The 24,994-nt window shown below is 46.1% G+C and overlaps 1 protein-coding gene across 6 annotated transcripts in view; it reads right to left on the bottom strand.

Moving 5' to 3' along the window:
- The window catches only part of STX8 (syntaxin 8), a 249,021-nt gene that overhangs the window by 164,477 nt on the left and 59,550 nt on the right, over window positions 1–24,994 (bottom strand). The window contains exon 7 of one of the 6 annotated variants that reach the window (XM_057311321.1): window positions 7,727–11,466. The exons of the other annotated variants lie outside the window; for them this stretch is intronic. Within the exon in view, the coding sequence (XP_057167304.1) occupies window positions 11,312–11,466 (155 nt within the window). The 3' untranslated portion in view covers window positions 7,727–11,311. Of the gene's footprint in view, window positions 1–7,726; window positions 11,467–24,994 lie in introns of those variants that run through there. 6 annotated transcript variants of the gene reach the window in all.

Raw genomic sequence — 24,994 nt, 5'->3', positions numbered from 1 at the left:
TTAGCGTCAACTGGCTTTGTCTGGAGAGTAGCTGACAATGATACATGAGTTTCGGGCGTCCGACATGGTGATTCCACAAGTCTACACACCACGATGCTCGCCATGCGTGTGGCTACCACCTGTCACCACACGGCGTTATCACACCAGTACCTCTATTCCTCATGCTGTGCCTTTCATCCCCGTGGCTGATCTGTTCCATCACTGGAAGCCTGGACCTCCCCTTCCCCCGCCCCCACCTCCTCCCCACCAGCGACCACCAGTTTTTTCTCTGTATTTATGTGAGTCACACAGCAGCCCAAGCAAGAAAAATGTCCCTGCGTGCCTCTGATAAAACTGCTTTGTAGCTTTCTACGGCATTCCTACCGCGAGGACGGCTCTGATCTCAGCATATTATATCTACTTTTTTACAAATATGTTTTCCAACTAACATGAGTTACTTAAAAGTGGAACTGTATATTTCCCACCATGTACACAGCTCCTGAAAAAATGCTGTTCGCTTCCCCGCCAATCCAAAATATGAGCTGCTCCACACAATCCCACCCTGGGGGCACGGGCAAAGCAGAAGAGCGGTGATTTTCATTGCGGGGGCGGGGGTGAGTGCACCAGGGGGTGCGTATCAGAGTCACCTGGGACTTTTTTCCCAGGCACACCCCTCCCCCTCCCATCACCCTTGATTTTGGCGCATCCCCCTTAGGAAATTATGGAGACATGATTCCTTCAGGAGCGAGTGGCCTTGCCTTCCCAGTAGCAGCGGGCTTGCCATAAGTGCAGGTATCCAGCCCCAAATGCGAGCAGACAGTGTGACTTTGCAGACAGCCGGTACCTGTGGAAAGTGGGCGAGGGCATCGGGAGGAACACACCCCACAGTGGCTGGTTCTCCTGGAGGGAGGCACGGCTACGTCTCACTCAGTCACAGACAGACGGAGCCCACGCACGGGGCAATTCTACAACGAAGCGCAAAGCCCACAGCGAAAGCAGCAAGGAACCCCCAGCTCGATCTCATAATAAAGACAACTAACCTAGTAGCTGGTTAACAGTCTTATGCAAACAACAGCAGAGACGATTCGTGACTGAACAGAGAACAAAACCTCACCCCTGATTCTCTTCCCTTTTGAGGATTCTGATCAGGAAAAAGCCCATCAGACGATAAAATATGCAGTGCAGCCCTAACTAACAAACATTCTGGAACAACGTTCCTTTTACTAAAGTGAGCTGGAACACGGAAGGATTGTTGGAGACACCACCTGCTGGATTCCTCTCCACCGGGGCTGAGGAAGTGAGGCAGAGAACCAGCTAGAGAAACGTCCCAGCTGAGGAGCTGGCCATCCTCCCCCGGCACCAGCACACGGGGACCCAAAGTGTACGCCACGGCTCTACAAAGTCCAAGGAAGAAACACCCATTCAACGTGGGCCCTAGAGATAGGGAAGCAAGAGCCCCCCGGTCTTCTACGGAGGGGAAGAAGGACTCACTGAGAAGTAACGCAGAAGAATCCTCATCCCAGAACACATCGGCATGCCTACTTGGTCTAATGGTACGGAGCCTGAGTGGGCCCTGACACTTGACCGAGGTGCGATCTTGGGCAAGGATTCTGCCTGGCGGTTTGCTCATCTGTAGAAATGGGAATAGCATTGCCACTCACAGGGTTTCTGTGAGGATTAAATACAATAGTTGATGGAAACCAGGAGGGACAGTTCCCGGAACAAAGTCTGCACCCCAAGTCGTCACAGCAACAATGATGTTTGTGTCCCTACCTTAGAACTACTCATAATAAAAGGTTTCGCTGGGATCGACTTCATTCACAGACTTAAATTCTTTCCTCCAAAGAAAAATAATCTGAACTCTCCAGTTCAAAGTGAGACATTTTATTTATCATAGGACTGAAATATTCTATTTGCGACAGTGACCACCTAGGCCGTGTACCTTTCTTAAGTCTGATTCTTAAAAAGCAGCAGCTGCAAGGGGCGATTATCAAAAAGAACAGTTGCTTTAGAAAAAAGATTTTCTGAGGCATTCCTATAAATAAAAGGTGTGCTGAGGGATTTAGATTATGGCCTGCAATTACGATCTCTCAATGCTGATGTGCAATTATTTCAGGAACACAGCCGCGACACAAGGCAAGTGTTTACGCCGCTATTACAAGCCGACTGCTCGGTATAGCCCTTCATCGAGGCTCCAAGTCAGGTGCGCGCCTTACACGGAGTTGCCTGGGTGAGTGACAGCGAAACAACTTTCTGGATTTACACAAAGGAGCACGAGAAGGAAAGAAAAGTGATTTAAACATGAAATCAAACCATGATCTCTCGTCTCCAGTACTTGTTAAGTAAGCACAACACCGAAATTCCTGGAGGACTCCAAGCGCTGAAAAATGTCAAGTGCGTGTCTTAAGTGAAGAATGTCAGAAGTGGGCACATAATAAACGTTCAAAGCAAGTGCAGTGGCCAGACCTGGGGACCCAAGTGCCCTCTGATGCCAATCTCAGCCTCTTAAATACACACGGTCGGCCATGCCTCTGAGCTTTTTTCGGGTTTAATGTATGCTCCGCCATGCAACTATTCAGAATTCTTCTCCCCTAAGTCATCCAATTTTCTCTCCTTTCTCACCAAAAGCACTTCCTCGGTAACAGGCAGAGGATTATTGCTTCGGGTTTTTTGTTGTTTTTTTTTTCCCCCTCCAAACCGGAGAAATGTCAGGCGTGTTATTTTCAGAGTGATTTAAACAGCTCTAGTGTTATAACTAAACAGAAAGAACAAAGATGCGAAAGTATCAATCATTCTGCCCAGCCGTCCGCCGGGAGTAGCCGCAAACGGCAACACGATGCGGTCTCCCGGCCGTGGGTCTAGAGCCCCGCGCAGCTCACAAACACTCCCTTTCCTGAACATATGGAGCCATCCCGGGAAAGAATCTGCCTCGGTGAACCCTGACTGGCCAATCAAAACCAGAAAGCGCCCAGTTCAGTGACTAATACCAGAAATGAACTGTGCGTGGTGAAAAGGGAATTTTGTGCGCTGGAGAAATTTATACCCTGAGATCAGCCGTATCACAGGTGTGCGGGATCACCTGGAGAAACTGAACTTTCCGGAGGGCGAGTTCAAACATTTCTTCAAGCAGCGCGCCTGTCATCACAGGGTATGAAACACGGAACGGCCCCTCCATGGGATCTGAGCGCCGCAGCACCCGGAGCTGCCACGGACTGAGGACTTGCAGGCCTTACGTGGGGCAGTCGCTGTGCTAAGCGCCGCGTCTGAGTGATCCTGTTTGGTGTAACCCTCGCGGCCCATAAGATAGGTGTTATCATCCCCAGTCTACATGTGGGGAACAAAGCTTGGAAAGATTAAGTAAATTGCCCTTGGTCACACAGCTAGAGGAGGGGCCGGGGGAGGGGGTGGGGGGAGGTGTCGGTTCCAACTCCAAAGCCTTTGTTCTTGACCACCGTACTGCTCAGTATTCTTCCCCTTTCCTGTGCCCTGATGGTCAAAGAAAAAGGTAAAAACAAAAACAAAAAAAGCACAAACAACAACAACAACAAAAACCCACCCAAAATAAAGCAAAACAAAATAAAAACAACTGGGAAAATCAGATGAACATGAACAGGTGGAAGGTACGCAGGATGGCCTCGGAAGATCCATGGGGGGGGGCACCTATCTTCCAAGGAGTAGACTAAATTCACTAATCACTGCGAGAGAGAAATTAAGGAGCATTTCCAAGATGAAAAACATTTTGGTGTTTTGGCTGCCGAGAAAGACTAGCATTTTGACAGGTCAACAACAGAAGGCAGAAATAAGCACTAAAGGGGCGCCTGGGTGGCTCAGTCGTTAAGCGTCTGCCTTCAGCTCAGGGCGTGATCCCAGCGTTCTGGGATAGAGGCCCGCATCAGGCTCCTCTGCTAGGAGCCTGCTTCTTCCTCTCCCACTCCCCCTGCTTGTGTTCCCTCTCTCACTGGCTGTCTCTCTCTCTGTCAAAAGAAAGAAAGCAGCACTAGAGAGATGTTTGCTAGCTCTTCAAAATCTGTATAACATGAGGGTAACTGGGTGGCTCAGTCAGTTAAGTGTCTGCCTTCAGCTCAGGTCATGATCTCAGGGTCCTGGGACCTGGGATCGAGTCCCACATCAGGCTCCTCGCTCAGCAGGGAGTCTGTTTCTCTATCTGCCTCTCCCCCCTGCTTGTGCTCTCTCTCTCTCAAAGGAATAAATAAAATCTTTAAAAAAAAAAACAAGAAAAACTCAAGAAGTATATTACGGATTCCTAGCCAGTTTCATCGTAAAAGGAAGAGTGATATTAAACTTCCAACTGGTTTCCAATGACAAAGTGACACAGACCTGTGTCCAAAATGCCCGCGACCCACCTCCCTCAGACCCACCTCCCTCAGACCGACAGGGACAGCGGCGGGGGGCCCAGTGGCTTCACGAGAACCCATGGGATCTCAGCTCCACAACCACCACCTACAAAGCGCAAGGCATCGTGACGACAATCACAACAGTTGTTGAGTGCTTACCATACGAGAGGCGGGGTGCCCTTTACACGTTTTCTCTCATTTCATCCTCACCAAACCCCGGTGAGGTGGACACTTTATTGTCCCACTTGAAAAATGAGATACTGAGCCGCACAGGGGAGTTAAGTCATTCACTGGAGTCTTGGGCTTCATCACTGAGGCCGTGCTGCAGGTGCTCTAGGGTGAAACATGGCGCCTGCCCGTCTAGATTTCCCAGTGATGTAGAGGGAGAGAGGTTCCCCCACCTCCAGGGTTAGCAGAGTGGACACCCATCCACTCCCTCCCACGCTGACAACACCATAACTGGAGGAAATGGGCAAGAAGGACCTTTCTCTTCTCCTTGAGAAGTAGGTGGTGTGCTCTGTTCATCACAGGGCGGGAGCTTTCTGGAGAAGGGCTCACTTGGGAAGAGGGAGAGGAAAAGTGGAAGAAGAGGAGGTGTCCCAACCCATGATTTCCATATGCTCCTGCTTGTCTGAAATGCACGACCCTCACCCCCCTGAGAAGGGGGGGGAGTGATGGCACTCCCCCCACTATACAGAGCCACTTGAGGGGCAGGAAGCGTCCAGTAAGAGACTCCAGGGGCCACCTGCCCTGACCCTCCCAGTCATTCCCATCTCGTCAAGGGTCCTTATCCAACAGAGTAGTGACCGCCCCTTGCCACTTTCACAAATGTTAACTCAGAATGGCTCTTGAGTGGACATTAGATGCAGGAAGACGCTGTGGACAGGAGTCAGCTCTGTGCTATATTAAAAGGCAAAGAGAACAGAAAAGCTAATGCCCAAGGAAAACCATCTCATTTCCAACTGAACTGGGAGAGTTGGGCTCTGTCAGTGGTTTCTTGCGGGGAAGTTCACCAGTCTCCAAATACAAGTCTGCCCATTTAGTCCTTCCCTTGATCAATTCGTTAATTGTAAGAATTACCAATGAGGTGTGACATTTTTAAAACAGAACTGTAGAGTCTGACTGGTTTTCCTCTGTACAGTAAAGGGGAGGTGACACTGGAGATACCATGGGTAGGATGCTGGCGCATATAAGATAAAGCAAATAATCATTTCTGTCAGGTCTGGGTTTATTCTTATTTCCCAGGTTCTTGAAAAGAACCCTTCATGTCTGCTGACAGGGTCCAATTGTTTTGGAACAAGCTTTCACGGGATAAGTTTTGAAACATAGAAGGCCCTAAAATAGAAAACTCCCATAATAATACACATTTAACTATAAAAGGCAAAGGTGAAAAGACACTGTTCCATATTTTCACCCTAACTACCAACAAAGCTATGGTTAGAAATCGGGTGGAATATTCTGGTTCAATTTCAATGATTTATAAACACCTTTTGAAAATGCTGGATATGGGTCAATCATTTCCAGAGGCTTGTATTCTAGCTAACACACATCCCATGTGACCTGTCGACTTCTGACTCTAGAGACCCAACAAATTTCAAATGCTTACAACTGATCCAATGTGTGGTAGACCCCAAGGAGATGTACTACCCAGTTCTTCCTTCAAGGAAGGACTTTTTGCCCAGTTATGTGGAGTGCTGTGAGCAGATGGCTTTCAGCCATCCAGCCTCCTTACGGATTGTCTCAAGGGCACAGAGCTATGTTGTCCAAGGACACACTCTTCCCAGGCCATTTTATATTCAGTGACTGCTTGAGGTAGGGGAATAAAGGCTCTGCCCTGTGAATTCAAGATGGCCACTGACAGGCAATTTGGGCTGCAAAGCTTCCCACAGTATTGGCTGAGGTTTTCTTCAAGCTCAGCTTCTCCCTCTGCCCATCCTACCACACGGAGTTAGTCTGTCACATAGGTGCTCCTTAATAAACATCTTACGCACTAAACTCCCTCCTGAGAACCTTGCCCAAGCCCGCCCCAAGTCAATGGTTCTCGGCTCATCCTGAATCCAGCAAGATGCACTGCACCCCAACACCAACGGGGGCGGAGTGGGCAGAGAGATGGTGGCCAGGTTCTGACTGGGCTGGCTGCTGCTTCCAGTGCTGCTCCTCTCCATTCAGATTTAGTCAAATCAAACAACTGCTGTAATACTTTCAAGTAACTCCCCCCAGAATACCTCAACTGCCCCAAATCCAATGAATGCCACCACCGCGGTAACTGGCGGTATTCCGCAGTCAACAGCCACTCTTTGCGACTTGTTCTCCCTTCTATATTGCTACTGTTAAGAGACTCCGCTCAAGAAACATCTACGCTGCCCCATCTTCTAGACCCAATCCAAATAGCGTCTAGACATCCAGTGTGACAAGGCAAAAACAGGTTTTTATTGAAGCTGCTAATTCTACCCATATTTTATTGACTCAGAAAATGTTGAGGATCCCAAATTTGATTGAAGACCATGTGAAGCGTGTGACTAGATGATGAATGTCTATTGAATCTACTGGTGTTTCATGTACAAGATGAAGAGACAACATCCAAGATGAGTTAAGAGATGATTTCTTTAAAGGTAGCTAAGAAATGTGGACATGTAAAATTCTACCTTGAACATGAGAGTAGATTTTATATCTTCCCTAGATCTGAAGGATGGGATGTCAACAGATTCAGTTTTCATTTGGTTCATTAAATCTTTAAGGCCATAAAGCAGTTAGGTAATACAAAAATCTTCCATGATTCTATTTATATGTACATTAGAAGGAACTTCCCCGTGCTACTGTAAATTCAATGCACTGTTTAATGCCTCTGTACTCTGGATAAAGTTCTACGTTGTTCAGCTCTGTTTCTTTGGAACTGTACGCTTTCCACTGAGGCTTTGGATTTGACATTGCCTTTGATTTTTTTGCAGGGTAATTGACATGTGCCAGGGCAATGATGGATTGGATTCCTCCGATGGAAGCCTAATGGGTAAATTTTGCTTATATACTTATCATCTATTCCAATTCAATGACAGTGCCAGATATATTTAGTGAAACTGATTGCAAAGAGTTAGAAGTATGCCGACCTCAACTAATTTCAAAGTGCTTTTTATCTCTGCGTACGTTGAATACTTTTTACAATAAAAAAAACTGATCTGTTTTGAAGGTAAAATTGACAAGTCTTGAAACTGAAAAGGCAAAATACGTGGAGCCAAAGCCGTAAATCAAGTATTTGGGAAGTAAAGACTGACCGGAAGCTTACTTACGTTAAATTCGGAAAAACTTTTATACTATTTCTGTAAATACTTTTTTTTTTTTTTTTAACTGTGAATCAGAATAGCCACATTTGGAACACTTTCTGTTCTCAGTCAATATTTTTAGACAGTTAGGACCTGGTCCTGAGCCGAATCTGGGCTTGGCTCTGGAAAGCCAATCTTCTGACAGCTGCTTCGATGTACAGAAAGCCTTTTGAAAACAGACACTCTAAGGTCTTTTGTTCGCATGGTCACACACCGGTGCACAGATGTTCTGGTATCTACTATGGCTACAGCAGTCTTGATAACCAAAATCAATTTTTCCTGTCTTTAGAAAAAAGATGGCACCGGAACAAGCACATCCAGCAGATCTCAAGCTCCTGTGTGTATGAATGTACGTGCCATTTTGCTTCCTGCTGGAGTGCTGTGTGTCCATTTTGGATTGTATATTGTATTTAGGTATTTATGCTTTGATTCACGGTAACTTCTCGTGCTATAGAATTGATTTTGCATTGCACACAAACTGTAACTAGAAAGAAATGGCAGAAAGAGCAAAACATCAATAAATAAAGCTTCAAAAAAATTAAACACCCTCCTGAGTCTTCTCCCAAGAGAATCCAACGTGTGACTCGATGCCTTTCTGGATAAGAAAAGGACGTTTGATTTTCAAGGCTAAGCAGCACAAGTTAAGCAAGGAGGCTGAAACAGAGTTTTCCTACTTCTCTTGGCACTCGTGATCCTCTCTGCGACCCACACTCCACAGAGCTTCAGGAGTCAGCCTAGAAAAAGACGAGGCAGTCGGCCTGGGTTGGTCTTTTGCATTATTCCAATCAGATGAAGGAGCACAACAGAACTCTTAGGGAGGCAAGCTTGGAGTTACCCGGTCAGGCCACAAACGCCCTGGAGCAAGGAGAGTAGTATGGGACCCAGTACTTTGATGTACGGTGCACTCCTAGACTATCAGACATACTCCACTCCAAATCCAAGCGTAAGCCCCCACCTGTCCGCCTCTCCTTTCTCGGTCTCTCAGACACACACACATGCACGCACTCCACATCTTTCCCTCTTCCTTCACACGGGAAACTGAGGCCTGACTAGAGCAGTGTCAGGTTCCATGTACACAAGTACACAGAAGATGAAAAACTCACTAATTTACACCCCAAACCACTACTTCCAGCCCGATCCCTCATGAGCCCACCAGAAACACATCTCCCATAGAACGCCAACAACCGACTTCTTTCTAGATCCTCTACCCATTTCTGGGAAAAACAAGTACGAGAGAAAGTATTATTTCGAAAACAAAGTGAAACAAAAATGGCTGCTCTTAGGCTCTTTGACTGAAAATCGTGAGTACTCACCATACTTCCATGCCTAGAGACTGGCCAAGCTTGGAATGCGTGAAGTAACACAAATCCAACATGAGTTAGGAGTGAACCCTAAGGGTCACTTCTTTTTCCTTTTTTTTAGATGGAGATTGTGAGCAGGAGGAGGGGCAGAGGGAGATGGAGAGAGAGAATCTCAAGCAGACTCCACGCTCAGCGTGGAGTCCGAAGCAGGGCTTGATCGCACAACCCTGAGAGCGTGACCTAAGCCAAAAGCAAGAGTGGGACGCTCAACCAACGGAGCCACCCAGGCACCCCCCAACCCGCAAAGGGTCACTTCTATATACAGAGCCTCAAATTATCTTACCCAAATGACCCCAAGGGGTGCAGCCATACACCGGGATCTCCTTAAGTTCCCTTATTCGTAGGTACATACACTCAGTAGGTACATCTACTCAGTATATTCAAAGGATGGTTATAAACATACTCTAAACAATTAGCTGTTAATTCTTTAATACAACTAACCTGTGGTTATGGATTTCACACTAACCAAACTGGCTGACAGAACGATTTTATCTTTGGTATCAATCCAGTTCCTACACTACCGCTTAAAACGGTAATAACAATTTTAGTAATAATAGAAATACAATTAAAGGTCTTTATCAGTGCACTTGAAATGTTTTCTCCAAGATTTCCCTCTCCTGGCAGGACCGCCCAGATGGAAAGGGAACATCATGTCTCTCCCCAAAATAAACGGTCAAGACCGCACCACTTTCCTGCTCAAGCTCCTTTATGGATTCTAAGTCAATTCAAACTGCTGCTCAGCCCTTCCGTTCCTCTCTTACGCTGTCTTTCCCTGCCTGGGCACTTGGTTCTAATCAGACCACTTCCTTCCTGCTGGCTTTGGGTTTTGTTAACAAAGTTCTTCCATCCCTTTCCCCACCCCAGAGGCTCAACAACTTCCACTGAGGACAGCACATTCTCTGACGCTCCTGAAGAGATGCCGGACTCAGCGGAAGGCCGCCAGGGATGGAACTGAGCCCCCACTATTCCAGAAGACACTGTGAAGGGCTCACGTTTGTCTTCAGTAGCCTGCACCTTCTTTCTCTGCCCCTGCCTTCTCAAGAACACACGCCCACTTCTCTCACTCTTACACAAACCCTCCGATCACAGACAGACCCAATACTGTGATAAATAAATCGTACTTGATGTAGGGCTCTCTGCAAAAAAAAAAAAAAAAAAAAAGAGTAGGCACAGCAGGCCTAAGTGCTTTTCTCAGGAAGGCCTACTTACAAAATTGGCTCTTGGCTAGCGTTCGGGAAGTTGGATTTTCAGAGGGTTCCCACCATTAACTGATAAGAGTGGTCATCACCGTTCCTAAACTATATAAATAATACAGTTTATGCGGAACACCTGCTTTCCTTCTGGGAGGCTGAAAGTGGGGACCATGCCAGGCAGAGAGGGCCTTTGTGACCAACACCCTCAAAATACCCTGGGCCCTGAGTTTCTAATGAGCTTTCTGGTTGGCAACACTTCACAGGTGCTGTCACAACTCATTGTTGGGCTATTCAAGGTGGGTGACTTCACTGCACGGGGCCCATTAGAAGCTCACGCCTGCTCTCCCTTGTTTTGTATTTTTTCACTGTAATAAATCATAACCGTGAGCATAACCAGACTCAATTCTTGTTACTCGTGGTAGTCTTATAAAGTCATCAAGAACGCTGAATTAGCAAATACTGAAGCACTGTTCCTAAAGGAAATGTGTGGGTGTGTACATTATACAAACATCCCCCACTTTCCCAAAGTTCGCAGTATGCCATTCCACCTTTACAAAAGGCCTACTGCATTAGGACCTGTTTTTGCTAACCAAAAGAAATCGAAAGAAGATTTCCCCCTTTTACCAAAAAAGCAAAAATAACACTCAGCATTTGTTTTGCAGTGAGCTATTAGAGAAGGAGCACACATCCCAAGTATCGCGAGGGACACCGCCATGTTCCTCCCCCAGTTACTACACTCAGCATCTCAGCATCAAGCTGCCATGCTTCTGACCTGTGTCGGTGACCATCTGGGCTTTATCTTGATTTATTCTGTGCATCTGTTAGCAAGATGTGTCTTAAGGTATCAGAAAAGCCTGAGAGAGGTTATTTTTTGGGTGTGGGAATGCTCAAAATTTTTTCCATGTAAATTAATAATTGCTTCTTTGCTTTATGCCATCTTGGCTTATGAAAGATTTCACGGGAATGCTCTACTTTTGGATAGGGAGGGAAACCTCTGTGTGTGTGTGTGTGTGTGTGTGTGTGTGTGTGTGTGTATGTATGTATGTCTAATCTCACAAAGATTATATCTTAAATCCTAAAAAAAACTCATCCTGGTAGATTCTATTTTATTTTTCAAAAACAAAACAAATCAAAACAAAAACGAAGTTCAGAAGAGTTAAATGACTTGCCTGATGCCCCTCCCACCGAATGCAGCTCAGACTTGGGGTTCCAACCCCGTCCACTTGGCCCCAGAGCTGGGTTCTCCATCCTCTGCTCATCTCTGTGGAAGAGCAAAAATAAAAAGGCAGAGCATAGCCTCGTTTGCCCTTGGCCGAGAAGGTGTGCAATGGATGACTCCAAGTCTTCACCTCTTCACACATGTCTGTGAATAATTGCAAAAGCAATGTGACTACTGATTTGAGGGTTACAAACAAACATTAGTGAGTAGGCACATATATGCTGAGTCCTTCCAGCAAACCGCTGGTTCTGGAGTGGTCCTGGGGACCCCCACCATAGCCTCCAAGGAGAGCTCCAGGTTTCCCCTTCCTGCCAAGCCACCAAGGAGGAGGAACAGTATTATCATTGGGCCCATGTGGGAGGACGGGAGAGTTTCCAGTGTGACCTCTTTCCATCTGTGATTGCTTTGGCCTTTCTTCTGAGATTCTCTTTGGTCTCTCGTTTTGGCTTGCTTTTCTCTCATCCATCCTCCAGCTCAGCTGCTACGGTTGGCCTCACAGCCTCCCTCTTGGAAGTCAAATAGGAACTGTGGTGAAGCCCGGGGAGGGAGGAAGCCTGATGAATCACCTACGCCGGCGATCCTACGGCTGGAGGATAAATGCCCTTTTCCTTGACATCTGTTTCCACAGATTCTTCCTTTGGAAAATCCTTGCCTCTCTCTCATTAGATGGCCTTCCAGACTAGCTTCATCGCCAGAGTGGAGACCAAGATGTGGGCCGAGAAGAAAGGGATAAAGGAGGCCCTAGACCAGATGGGCATGTAAGTGCTTGGGGCCCGAAGTCGGTCCGACTCAGGTCATCATCAGAGTTAAAGCTGGTTGATAAACACCATGCATGGGAGCCTCTGGTATCCTTTTTTTGCAGAGTCAGTAAGTTCAAAGAATCTGGGTTCCTTATGTGACCAAAGATTTCATCAACCATACCTCTGTAACGAAGCCTCAATAAAAACTCTCCAACGATGAGGCCTGGAAGCTTCTGGGTCGGGGAACACAGTGATGTGCCAGGAGGGTGATGTGCCTGGAGAAGGCACATGGAAGCTCTGTGGGCACCTCCACCCCAAGACCTTGCCCTCCGTACCTCCTCCATTTGGCTTTCCTGAGTTGTATCCTTTATAAAACAAAACTGTGATCGTGTGTATAGCATTTCCTGAGTTTTGTGAATGGGGCCAGCAAACTACTGAATCCCAAAGGGGTGTCGTGGGAACCCTGTGTTTGCAGCCAGTGGGGCAGAAGTACTTGAGGACACTCAGGACTTGAGGCTGAGATCTAAGGCGAGGGCTGTCGTGGGACTGAGCCCTTAAGCCTGTGGAGTGTGACATTATCTCCAGGTAAATAGTGTCAACACTGAATGAAATTATTGGACACCCAGCTGGTGTCAGACAGTTACAGCTGGAACAACACACTTGCTCTCGATAAGTCATTCTCTCTCTCTCTCTCTCTCTCTCTCTCTCTCTCTCTCCCCCTCCACCAGACCCCATTACTATAAACTAGTCCTTCCCTGGAGATGAGTAATGATTTTTTTCTTTTAGAGAGGGAGGGGGAGGAAGTGGCAGAGGGAGAGGGAGAGAGAGAATCTCCAGCAGACTCCGTGCTCAGTGCAGAGGAGGACACGGGGCTAAATCTCACCACCCTGAGATCATGACCTGACCCGAAATCAAGAGTTGGATGCTTAACCAACTAAGCCACCCAGGCGCCCTAATCCTCTTTTTTTTTCTTTGTAATGAATGCTCTGATAAAGAACTGATTTTACATTTACCAGTGTTTAATACCATAAGTGAATGGGAAATAATCACCTTCTTCGATATATGTAGTCGTCGTAGCTTTACGAAAATGTATCTATAAACACATCAGTGATAACTTGAAGGTATCACTCAAATCACAGAAGCCCTAGAAAACAACTTTCACAGACCTTATTAAAAACGTGTTTAATTGAAGCTTCCAGAACACTAGCTGTTTCAGCAAAACAATTTCTAGAGATATTGTGACCTCATAAAAAACTATAAAAGAGACTCTGAGCTCAGGACAGTAGAGTAAACATACATGCTGCCCCCTTTCTTCCCCAAAGCACAATGCAATGCCAGTAAAAATATTTTTTGGAAGAATAAATCCATGGTTGCACTGAAAACATAGAGCGCTATCAGTGAATAAGTCATTGTAAAGGCTTTCTTCTAAAAAGAAGATAGTTGGGACTGTATTGACAAGTCAACCAAAACTGGAACCTGAAATACATCATCAGAACTACAGATAGGAGCTCTTTCTTCCTGATAGAACTCTGGAGAACCTCCAAGCTTGGAGTGAGTCAATGGCTATTGGGAGCCAAAAAATGGCCTACAAAGAAGTGGCTGTCAGGCGGGAATCAGGGCATGTGAGTGGAGAATTGTCTACAGAAAAGCTGAGCCAGTTGGCTCTTGGGCCTGTCCTGTGTAGACTAAAGGCTGCAGTATTAGGGTCCCAGCTGGAGCCCCCAGAACAGCTCTCTCTAGAGGGGAAGGGTTGCCTGGCGAGTGCCCATGGTGTTGGTGGCCAGGCTAGTGAAGAAGTCAAAGAAGAGCCTCTAGAATAGACAGAGAGGGGAAAAGAAATGAAATATATAAAAGATGTCCCCTGAAGGTTACAGTTCTCCTTACCTTAGTTAATTCTGAGATGAGCGTTACAGGGAAGGGTCCTGAATTTCTACCTAACCACATCTGCCTACTGGTATACCCTGCCCACTGAAACACAGTACACGGCCAATCCTCCTATTCGAGAAAGACTTTCAGGTAAATAAACACACCTGAATATGAAGAAAGCCTATGTTAGCTACCCATACTCACGGATAAAGGTCTCTGATTCATAAATATGAAGTCAATAAAGAATTTCATGCCACGGTATTGGTCCGCTAGGGTGGCCACACGAAGTACCAAGAATGGGCGTTTTAAACAACAATTCTCACAATTGTGCAGGCGTTAGAGCTATGAGATCAAGGTGTGGGCAGGGCCGGTTTCTTCCGAGGGCCTCTCTCTGTGCCTTGCACATGGCCCCCTTCTCCCTGCGTCCTCACATGGTCTTCCCTCCGTGTGTGTTTGTGTCCTCATCTCTTCATATAAGGACATCAATCATAGTGGATGAGGGTCCCTCCTAATGACTCCATTTCAGCTGAATCATCTCTTTAAAGACACGAGTTCCAAACACGTTCGCATTCCCAGGTTCTGGGCGTGAGGACTTCCACGCATGAATTCTGAGGGGACGTAGTTCAGCCCAAAACAGCACAAAAGGCAAAGACTGAGATGAATAAACCAAAACTCACGCAGAGAAAACAGATATAACATGAAGAGCAAAAGGAGAAATTTTATGTTCTAACTAGTACTACTCAAAGGTTTAATAGATTTTCAACTTTAAAAGCATACTTTTGGGGGCACCTGAGTGGCTCAGTCAGTTAAGCGTCTGATTCTTGGTTTCGGCTCAGGTCATGATCTCAGGGTCATGAGACTGAGCCCCCCAGGGGGCTCCACACTGGACATGGAGCCGACTAGAGATTCTTTCTCTCTCCCTCTGCCCCTGCCCTTCCTCTCTCTCTCTCTCTCTAAAAACAAACAAACAAGCAAAACATACTTCTGTGGAAAAAAAACTACTGCGAGCATTTAAACTGTATTGGTGTTTTAAAAGTATAATTCTCAAAAAAAAAAAAAAATCAACCAGAAGAGCTGGAGTAACAGCATGAGTACAAGAATTATAACAGAAATCGGTAAACTATGCTGGTAAATCTGAATAAAATACGGACTGTAGGGAAAAAAGTGGGGGGGGGGCTTCCGTTGAAAACAGCATGAAAGATGAGGAGTTTGAAGGAAAGTTTAAGCATTCTAAAGTTGATTTATTCTGAGATATTTATTTGCTTTAGACTTTCTTAGAAAAATGTAAACTTAGGTATGCATGTTAAAAATATAAGGGTGGCTGTGGCCTGAGGTGGGTGGCCTAACTGAGCATCTCGTTCTTGGTGGGGGTAGGGGACATTAGCTTTCCCATAAAAGTGTCATTTCCCAGCTCCTGCCTTTACACGGAGGACCCACTTGCAGCCCCTCACAGGGCACAGGGCCCACAGCCTCAACTCCCATCTCCACATGGGTGTTTATGCACAAATCCCCAAGGGACACATCTGGTTTGGCTCTCTCTGAGGGCCACGAGTCTTCAGGTCAACTCACCGAGAGAGGTAAGTGCCTTCCTTTCTGACACCTGGAGGACTCCCTTTCTCGCTTTCGAGGTCAGCTAAGAATTACAAACAATTTTAAAAAATGTTTCATCTTACATTTCCACGTATTTGGAAGAGGAAGTGGGATGGGATGGGATGGCTCCCCCATCAGCTCAGCCTACCATTTTGACCTGGAAGTCTGTACCGTGAGCAAACACAGTTAATAACAGAAAACACTTTTATAGCAGTTACAATGTGTGAGGCGCTATTCTAACACTTTGAAATAGGCACTAAAACCCCCATTTTATAGATAAGAAGCTTAGGCGAGAAGAAGTAACTTACTTGCCCAAGGTCACGCAGCTAGTTAAGGATCAGAGGCAGTTTGGCTCTTAACTGCCAAATACTGCTCCCATGATACCCCTATGTGCCATTCAACCAGTACTTTCTGTCCCCTCCATCACCCAACTAGACATATTGGTAGGATTATGCCTCCGGACGGCTGGGTAGGGGAACATGATTAGTTCTGAACAATGAGCTGTGAAAGAGGCTGACCAGTCACTTCTGGGCCAGAGCATTTCATCGCAGGAACAAGTCCCGGGAGAGCTCTCTTATCTCTGACACAGTATCTCCCTATGTTTGAAATGGTGGCTATTGCATCAGCCCGGGATCTCAATTAACTATGCCCACCAATGACCTACAACGGACAAACACTGAAAGATAAAAAAATATCATAAGCATTTCCTCGTTGAAGCTGATGTTTGGGGTTACTGTTCATAAAAATCAAGTTATTTTTGTTAACACGTAATGGTGTGTTATTGTTTCTTAAAAGAACTCATAAATGTTTTTAAAATGCCTGCTTTTCACAAAAAATAAATAAAATAAAATGCCTGCTTTTTGTTTCAAATGCAGTTAGTATTGATAGAGATAACCCATGTAAACCAAAGCTCTCAGGAGCTCTCAACAATTTTGCAGAATTCACAGCGGTCCTCAGACCACAAAGTGTGAGAATCGCTATATTAGGCAAACACTAACCAAATGAAAGCCTAGGGAGTGATACTGATCCCAGAAGGGCAAACCCATTAGCCATAAAGGCAGATCTTTCCCTAGTGACAAAAAGATACAGCCACCAAAATGAAATAAAATAACCCTGTGCACATATGTGCCTAAAAGCCTTTCCTTGAAAGGTAGAAAAAAAAAAAAAAAAAACCCCAATCACATGGAAAAACTGCTAAAGTCACAAACACGGAAGCAGATTTCACATGCCTCCTGCAGAAGCTGGCAGAGGAAGCGGACAGGTGGGAGGTCACGTCAGGATGCGGACAAGATGGGGCGCCTGGGTGGCGCAGTCGTTAAGTGTCTGCCTTCGGCTGAGGGCGTGATCCCAGCGTTCTGAGATCGAGCCCCACATCAGGCTCCTCTGCTGGGAGCCTGCTTTTTCCTCTCCCACTCCCCCTGCTTGTGTTCCCTCTCTCGCTGGCTGTCTCTCTGTCACATAAATAAATAAAATCTTGAAAAAAAAAAAAAAGGATGCGGACAAGAGCATTGGGGAGGCTGCTCTCGAAAGCGTCTCCAAAGCCCTGTCTCCACGGCCTGGAAGATGCACCTTCCCGGGCCCACGTGGAGCAGTGACTACTTGTGACCGCTCCCACGCCCCAGAGGACATCCGAACAAGTATTATTATTATTATTCTCTGGCCTCTAGGCAACTCAATGAGAAAATCAACAATAAAAAGATGGCTTAAAAACACACAGGTTTGGAAATTAAGAAACAAGGAGTTAAAAAAGAAAAACCAATGGCAATTTATAAAATGTAATGGACTCAGGGGTAAAAAAAAAAAAAAAAAGGCACCAAACACAGTATTTGTGGTGCGTCGAAGTGCTATTTGAAGGAGGATGTATAGGCTTTTGTATATTTGAAAAGAAGAAACAGTATAAATGAGCCCGGAGCCACAGTCCTGTTCAAAATTACTGTTAACATAACTGTTCCTGACTAGGACTGTTGATTGTGGCTAAAACAAACCAGAGTCCTTCCCAGGAAAATATAAAACCTCTGTAATTTTCAGGGCTTACTAGGTGTTCATACTGTGAAGCCTTCCCAGCTCCAGCTCCAGAGCCCTGCACAGCCTCATCTCGGTCCGCTCGCCTCCTGACTCACTCTTCCCCCGGCCACGAAAGCCTTCTTTGGATTTCTCAAACTTGCAAGGTTCTCTCCAGCCTCCAAGACCTCACATAGGACGTCTGGCCACTCCCTGGAGGCAGCAACTGCCCGCTACCCCTTCACTGGCCAACTTCGGCCCATCCCCGAGACCTCAGCCACCATCTGGCCGTGGAACTCCGAGTCAGCTCTGCCACGACAGCTGGCCTCCTCCCCTGGCAGCTCTTACCACGATGAGAGAAAATACCCTGATGTGGGGGAGTAACTGTTTAATGTCTGTCTCCCCCAGCCAGCAAGCGCAGTTAAAAAAAAAAGGGGGGGGTGGGGGGAGGATTTGGTTTTTAGGCGCTACTGTTGGTTTTCACAATATAAAGAACCAGGTTTGATAACTGAATAAATGTTGCTGCCAGTGTGCGCATGTCTCCTCCCCAAAAGTGGCTGAGCACTCTCAGTTTAGACGTGCTCACTACTGTGGAACAGTGCGGAAAGCACATACGTGCACTTATAGACCTGTCTCCCTGAGTCTAAGTGAGTTAAAAGACAAGATGACAGCACCGATGAAGTAAGAAACTGGGCAATTCTGCACAATGGATAGCACTCACGTGACGGATGCTCAGGGCACTGCACAGAGGCGGTCGATGGCCACCCCTACACGGCTCCTGCCCTCCCGCGGCCTGCTCTCCCTTCTCATCTTCCAAAGTTCTCTGCGCTCTGGGGACGTTGGCCTTCTCGCACATTCCTCAACCTTGCGGTGTTCCTCTCCACATCAGGGCCTTTGCATATGCTGTTCCATCTGTTTGAAATGCTCTTCCCCTTAAATCTCAGTACCAATATCAGTTCCTCAGGGAAGGCTTTCCTGAGCCTCAAACTCTGCCAGGCTGTCCTGCTGGGTGTTTCAGCAAGTATCCTGTACGCTGCTCACCATTGTCTCCACCTGGGGATCTGTGTAGCGATCTGTCTGGTCTCTGCCTTCCACAGGAGAACAAAAGCTCCAGGAGGGCAGAAGCTGTGTCTTTCACCACAGCTGGATGCGTGCCTTCCAACACAGAGCTTAGCACATAATTGGCACTCCGTGTTTGCTGAGCGAATGGAAGATAGACTAGGGAAGGAAAAATACTCATCTGGATTTAGGGCAAAGACCTTACTACATCTAATAGGAAGAAAAAAGGTTGATTTCATCTCCAACATGCAAACATATGTACAAATGTAGATGGAAGAAAGGTGAGCTGTCGCTGGGGATTCCGCGCATCAGGAGGATTCACGGTGTCCCCACCCCCCGCCCTGCCCCAGCCACCCCAGAAGACCTCAGAGGAAAGCACAGACGAGCACAGGTCAGAAATGACTGAGTGCCGTTCTTCCAAAGATGGGAAGATAGCAGGGGGTTGGGGGCCTGGGGACGGATGACCCCAAACTCCTTCCCACCCTCAGAATCTCAGAGATGAAGTGACTCACAAGCTTCTTTATGAATGAAGTGCAGGTGCGAGAGCCCGCTCCGCTAATCCTAGCAGTCGGCCAAGTCCACTGAATGAACTCCCAGTAAAGGAAACGAATCTGGATCAGCACAGCCTCTTAGAGAAAACCGTTTCCCCACCTGACATTTCTGTGTCTCTATTCCAAATCTGGGGGTGGGGGCTTAGGTTCCTGCATCAATTCATAAAAGCCCACTTGACCGGGAAAGTGCCTAATGCTACAGGGAAATGCTCACCAAGTCTGGGCACAGCTCTCCTGGGACACAGCTCTGGGCAGTGGATCGGGTATCACTCTGCTCCACACGCCACCTGCCAAGCAGTCACAGGAACTCCCTACACCTCTGGCCATTTTATATTTCCTTGAAAGAAAAAGTGGTTCCTGCGTGTCTTGCTTCCCCCAAAGGGCAGCTGTATTTCGGTTCTGGGGGCTGCAGCACCCGACAACATTGCTCCTACCACAGCCACTGCCTTACAGACCTACAAGCTCGCAGGGCTGGGAGGCATCGCTCCAGCTGGTCTTCCAACCCCTCTGCTCGTCTAATGTGTGATCTCACCGCCGTGAAGTCCAAGTGGAAAGGGGGCACTTATTAAATCACAGAGCGCCGTCCCAGGACGAGGCCGAAAACCACGTAAGTGCTCTATAGCAACCCTGACTTGAACAAAAAGGGTCTTCTTATAGTGGTGTTCCCCACATGTCAGCTTTTCAAATACCACCTTTAGAATTCGTTGCCGTGTTCATATTTCACCTGCACCGTATACGCTTAATGTTTTCCTTTATATCAACTCACTATTATGCTTCTATAATAATATATTATTACATAAATATTATGCTTATTATGGTACGTACATATTATGCTTATTTTTCTGCTTATACGATTTAATTGAATAAGGAAATTTTATATTGCTGTGAAATCACAGGTTTCAAATGTGAGTCATTTATATTTCATTGAAATATGCAACTATTAAAATGGAAAGTGTTTCTCAACATATTTTCTAAAATCACCTTGCCTAACACACTTTGGGAAATTCTGATCCTGGATATGCCACAAAAAGATTCCTTCACCAAACTGCCCACCCATTTATTTCATTAATACAAGACGAAATTCTATTATCAAAGTGCTAAATAAACAGTTTGAGAGGCCTTCGGGTAGAGACTGACTGGGGCACCAGCAATGCAAATATCCTTCTGTGAAGCCTGCTTTGAAGAAGTTTCTTCAAGAAGAGGAGCTACAGACACCTGGAAGACTCGAAATACATTTTCTAGCATAAGGGTGGTTAAGCAGAATTCACTGACAATTGATAAAAATACACCATTACTTACATTAGCTTCCTGTTGCTGTTCTAACAAATTATCACAAACTTAGGGGCTTAACACACATTCAAATTTCATGTCTGTGTGAATTCCCTGTATGTACAAAACTAAATTTGATTTTCTCCTGTAAATCTAACTCATGTCAATTTGATTTCCAGTCCAGCTGGAAGGATCTTGAAAGACGGAGGAAAATTTTTCCTCCCCAACAGAATGCACCAGGTTTTCCAGCAAATAGACATATAGGCATGTTCTGGAATAAAGCACGATCTAAGCCCAGAAAAGAAACCACCCCCCCCACACACACACACACATACACACCCTTACTCCCTTACAGTCCTGGAGATCAGAAATCCACAGTCAGTTTCACTGGACTGAAGTTACAGTGTCCCTTCAGGGGCTGTGAGGTAGAATTCATTTTCTGGCCTTTTCCAGCTTCTAGAGCTGTGTTCCCCATATCCCTTGGCTTGTGGACCTTTCCTCCATCTTCAAAGCCAGAAGAATAGCATCTTTTCAGTCACCACCTTGCCTTCTTTTGTCTCAAACCTCTCTCTGCCTCCCTTTTATAAGGACGTTTGTGATCACATTTTGGGACCCAAACACATAATTCAGGATGATTTCCTTGTCTCAGTATCCTTAATTTATTATTAACACATCGGCAAAGTCCCCTCTGCCACAGAAGGTGCCATTAAGAGATTCCAGGGATCAGGACGTGCGTATTTGGGGGTGGGGGCTGTTATTCAGTCTACCACATTACTTTCCTAAATATTCAACATGAAAATTCAGTCGAGGGGCTCTAACAGACCTTTACAACGGCAATTCACTGATGTGTATATGAAATCTTTGGTCATCTTGTGTCCTTCAAGGACATTAGTCATAGTTTCTAGCTCTTTGAAAGGACACATTGGTCTCCTCAATCTTAGTACTGACACTGTGAAGGCACGTGCCCTCCTTTGTCATTTTGGTTTCTTTCAGAAAACAAGGAAGTAATCAAAGATTAACAGAGAAGCATCAGAAGGACTGGGCCAAATTTGGGACAACTGAACATCAAAAAGAATGATGCAGACTGGCACACATTAGCAAAACTTCGTGGAGCGGTCTGCTCTTGGTGCTATTTCTACCATCAGAACCATGCCTCTATGGTCCTTTTTGGTGCTGACTTTGTTTGGCCAATGCCAAAATGAGGTCTTAGGAACAACTACGTTAGTCACGTCAATCCCATTTTCTTGTGGTAGTGTTCTTTTCAAGAGGCCCTGTCCTCTTGAGCATGAACTTTAAGGAACTGTTTGGTAAACCAGCGCCATGACTCCCCATTCGGGAACAGCATCTGCATAGCCTGACATGAGCCCTTTGTGCCCAGCCATCCATACATTTCAGCTTGAACTGAAGGGCACTGAACTCTGTATTTCCACAAGGTGATCTCCTTGGCTCAGTCCCCCCCCCCGCCCCCAGCCCCCAGACCCAGGTATAGTTTAGGTCTCCAGTACTGGGATTTTCACTTAACTGCTAATCCTTTTCCTCATTAGGCTTGGTCATCCGCATATGAACAGGGCAGTTGGTGGGGTTGGTCTGGCCCTCTTTAAATCTATGAGAAGACTGAACCTGAATTCCTAAATTGATGATAATTTGGCTCTTCAGCTTTGTGGTTATGTCCTAAGTACAATGTATTTTGTTAGTAAGGCTTTGGTAGTTGATTCCAAAACAGCCAGCTGGCCATTATCTTAGCCTATTGTTTTTCTCATTTAATGAAAACCAAAACACTAATTCAGTAGGTCAGTAAATCAAATAGAGATATTTACAACAAAAGTGGTCTCCTACTCCAGTGTCCCTGGCTCCTCATTATATACTCAGGTCACAATAAAAATCCAGATGGGGCTGCCACCCTGTTCTCAATACCTACAGATATAATGGCCTTTTTGATTTTGACAAAAGGAATAAAGGCTGATTGTAGTCTTGGCAGGGATATAATTTTTTATCCTCAGAGAGTCTCCCACACCCTATGAAGGAAAATGGCTGACTCTGCCCTATTTCTGAGGAGCAAATGTGCACATTAGAAAACCACCAGCATAACTGCAATCTCTCTGGGAGGCCACCACAGAGAAAACCCAGCTTACTTTGGCAACTAAGTGGAAAAATACCTCCTGTTTGCCTATGTTCACATGTATGCATCCAGGGCTGGGATGGAGCTGAGGACTGGGAGGTAAGGAGGAAGAAGGGGAAAGGATAGGGGTAAAACATGAGATCAGAACCGTGATAAGGACGGTACGCGTGTGTCTGTGTAACTCTTGGGTGTACTTCCGCACGTGTGCGTGGGATCTATAGCCGCAATGCAGACAATGAGAGAGACAACGTGAACGGAGAGCGCTCACATTCAATGGGGACACTGGTTCTCAAACTCGGCAGCACGTTGAAACCATCTGGGAAGCCTTAAAGATGCAGATGCTTGGCCCCCACCCCTGGAGACTCTAGTCTAACTGGTGTAAGTACTGTGGGGAGTGGAGCAATGGCCCCTGGAAGGTGTCTATATTCCAGTCCCCAGAAGCTATAAATATGTTACAGTACACAGTCAAGAGGCATTAAGGTTGCTAACCAACTGACCTTAAAGTGGGGAAATTATCCTAGATTACCTGGGTGGGCCAAATGGAATCACAAAGGTCCTTAAAAGCAGAAAAGGGAGATAGAAGTTAGAGGTCAGGGTGATGTGATGTTAGAAGGACTCGGTTCACTGGTGTTGGCTTTGAAGATGGAGGAGAGGGCCATGAACCAAGGAATGGAGGAAGCCTCTAGAAGCTAGAAAAGGCAAGGAAATTAATTCTCCCCTGGAGCCTCCAGAAAGGAATGCAGCCCTGCCAACACCCTAGCTTTTTTTTTTTTTTTTTTTTTTTTTTTTTTTAGCCCAAGTAGATGTGGGTCAGACTTCAGACCTCCAGAACTGTGAGATGGTAAGTGTGTGCTGTTTTTAAGCCACTAAGTTTGTGGTAATTTGTTACAACAATAAAAGAAATCTAAAACACTGGGATGGCCTGAGCTTTGGGGGTTTTAAAGGCCCCCCGGGGTGACTCTAACAGGCAGCAAAGTAGGATAACCATCAGACTACTGGGAAGACAAGACAAGGACACACTAGCATGATTGCTTATGCAGGAAAGATGCATGGTGATCTCACCCGGAAGTCAGCAAGTCACCCACCAAAGAATGCACCATCCGTTCTTAGCCACCTACCCAGACATGACTACACAGTGGCTTACCGAGGCACATCACAAGATGGGCATGCTTTACCATCTTGGTGGCTAGAATGCTCTCTAGTCTGACCGCTAAATAGGCTATGTTTCTTTACAGAAAGAATAATTAGGGGCGCCTGGGTGGCTCAATCGGTTGGGCATCCGATTCTTGGTTTTGGCTCAGGTCGTGATCTCAGGGTCATGGAATCGAGCCCCGCGTAGGCCTTGGAGGTCAGAGAGGAACCTGCTTAAGATTCTTTCCCTCTCCCTCTCTGCTCCTCCCCGCCAAAATAAATAAATCCTTTTTTTTTTTTTTAAAGAACAATTATACCTATGATAAGCAGATTTTTCTCTAGAGCTTAATTTCTTCCTAACAGTCTCTCCAGGAAGGAACTGGCCAATCACTGAATTATACGCAAATATATAAATTAGCACATTCATGTTAGCGTCATCAGGAAAAGGACTCAAGTATCCTCCCCTCTGTGCTTGAACTAGTAATAACCACCATGAGCATTATAAAGATAGAGGGTTTCCCCATTTGCTTTAGCAATCTACTTATTTACGATAGATGATAAAATAGATGAATTTATTTACTTATGATAAATGCGGTAGTGTTGGGGGAAGAAATGAACTCATTCTTTGTGGAGATCAAGAAAAGAAGTACTTTCTGTACAGTTTCCACTCCTAGGACTGCTGTGCTCACAGGTCTGTGGTCATTTTTCTTGAAAGCCGTGCAATCGTGAGCCTCCATGGCACTATATCTACCACAGCCAAAACCTTAGAACCTTCCACTTTTCTCTCCTTATGTTGTCTTCCTTAGACAGGAAGGGCAGCGTGGTAAAAAAGCAGTCACAAGACTCAGATGACCCGTGCTGGAATTTCAATGCTGTCACTTATAAGTGATGTGACATTAGGAGTCCCTCAGCCACTCTGAGCTCTGTCGCTAGCAAACAGGGCTAGCGTTGCCTTCGTGATGCCGTGTACCGATTAAATGCAATGACATAGATGGTGACCCCACTGTTCCTATGCTTTCACACATTACCTCCATGCAGAAGCTTCTGACATCCCTTCTTGTTGGTCCTGTGCTCTCACCGAGCTCTGGTACCAAACCTCCAACCGTCTACTCAACACGGCCACTCGGATGGCTCACTGGCATCTCTAAGTGGACATGTCCCACCTGGACTTAGGATCTCCACTCACAGACCAGTGACCCCCCCCCAAGCCCCCCACAGTACAAGTGCCATCAGTCACCTGCCTC

The sequence above is a fragment of the Ursus arctos genome, unplaced genomic scaffold (assembly GCF_023065955.2).
Source record: "Ursus arctos isolate Adak ecotype North America unplaced genomic scaffold, UrsArc2.0 scaffold_14, whole genome shotgun sequence".
Taxonomy (NCBI): Eukaryota; Metazoa; Chordata; class Mammalia; order Carnivora; family Ursidae; genus Ursus; species Ursus arctos.
Note: the sequence above shows the minus strand (reverse complement) of the source record. Positions and strands in the feature narration are given on the sequence as shown.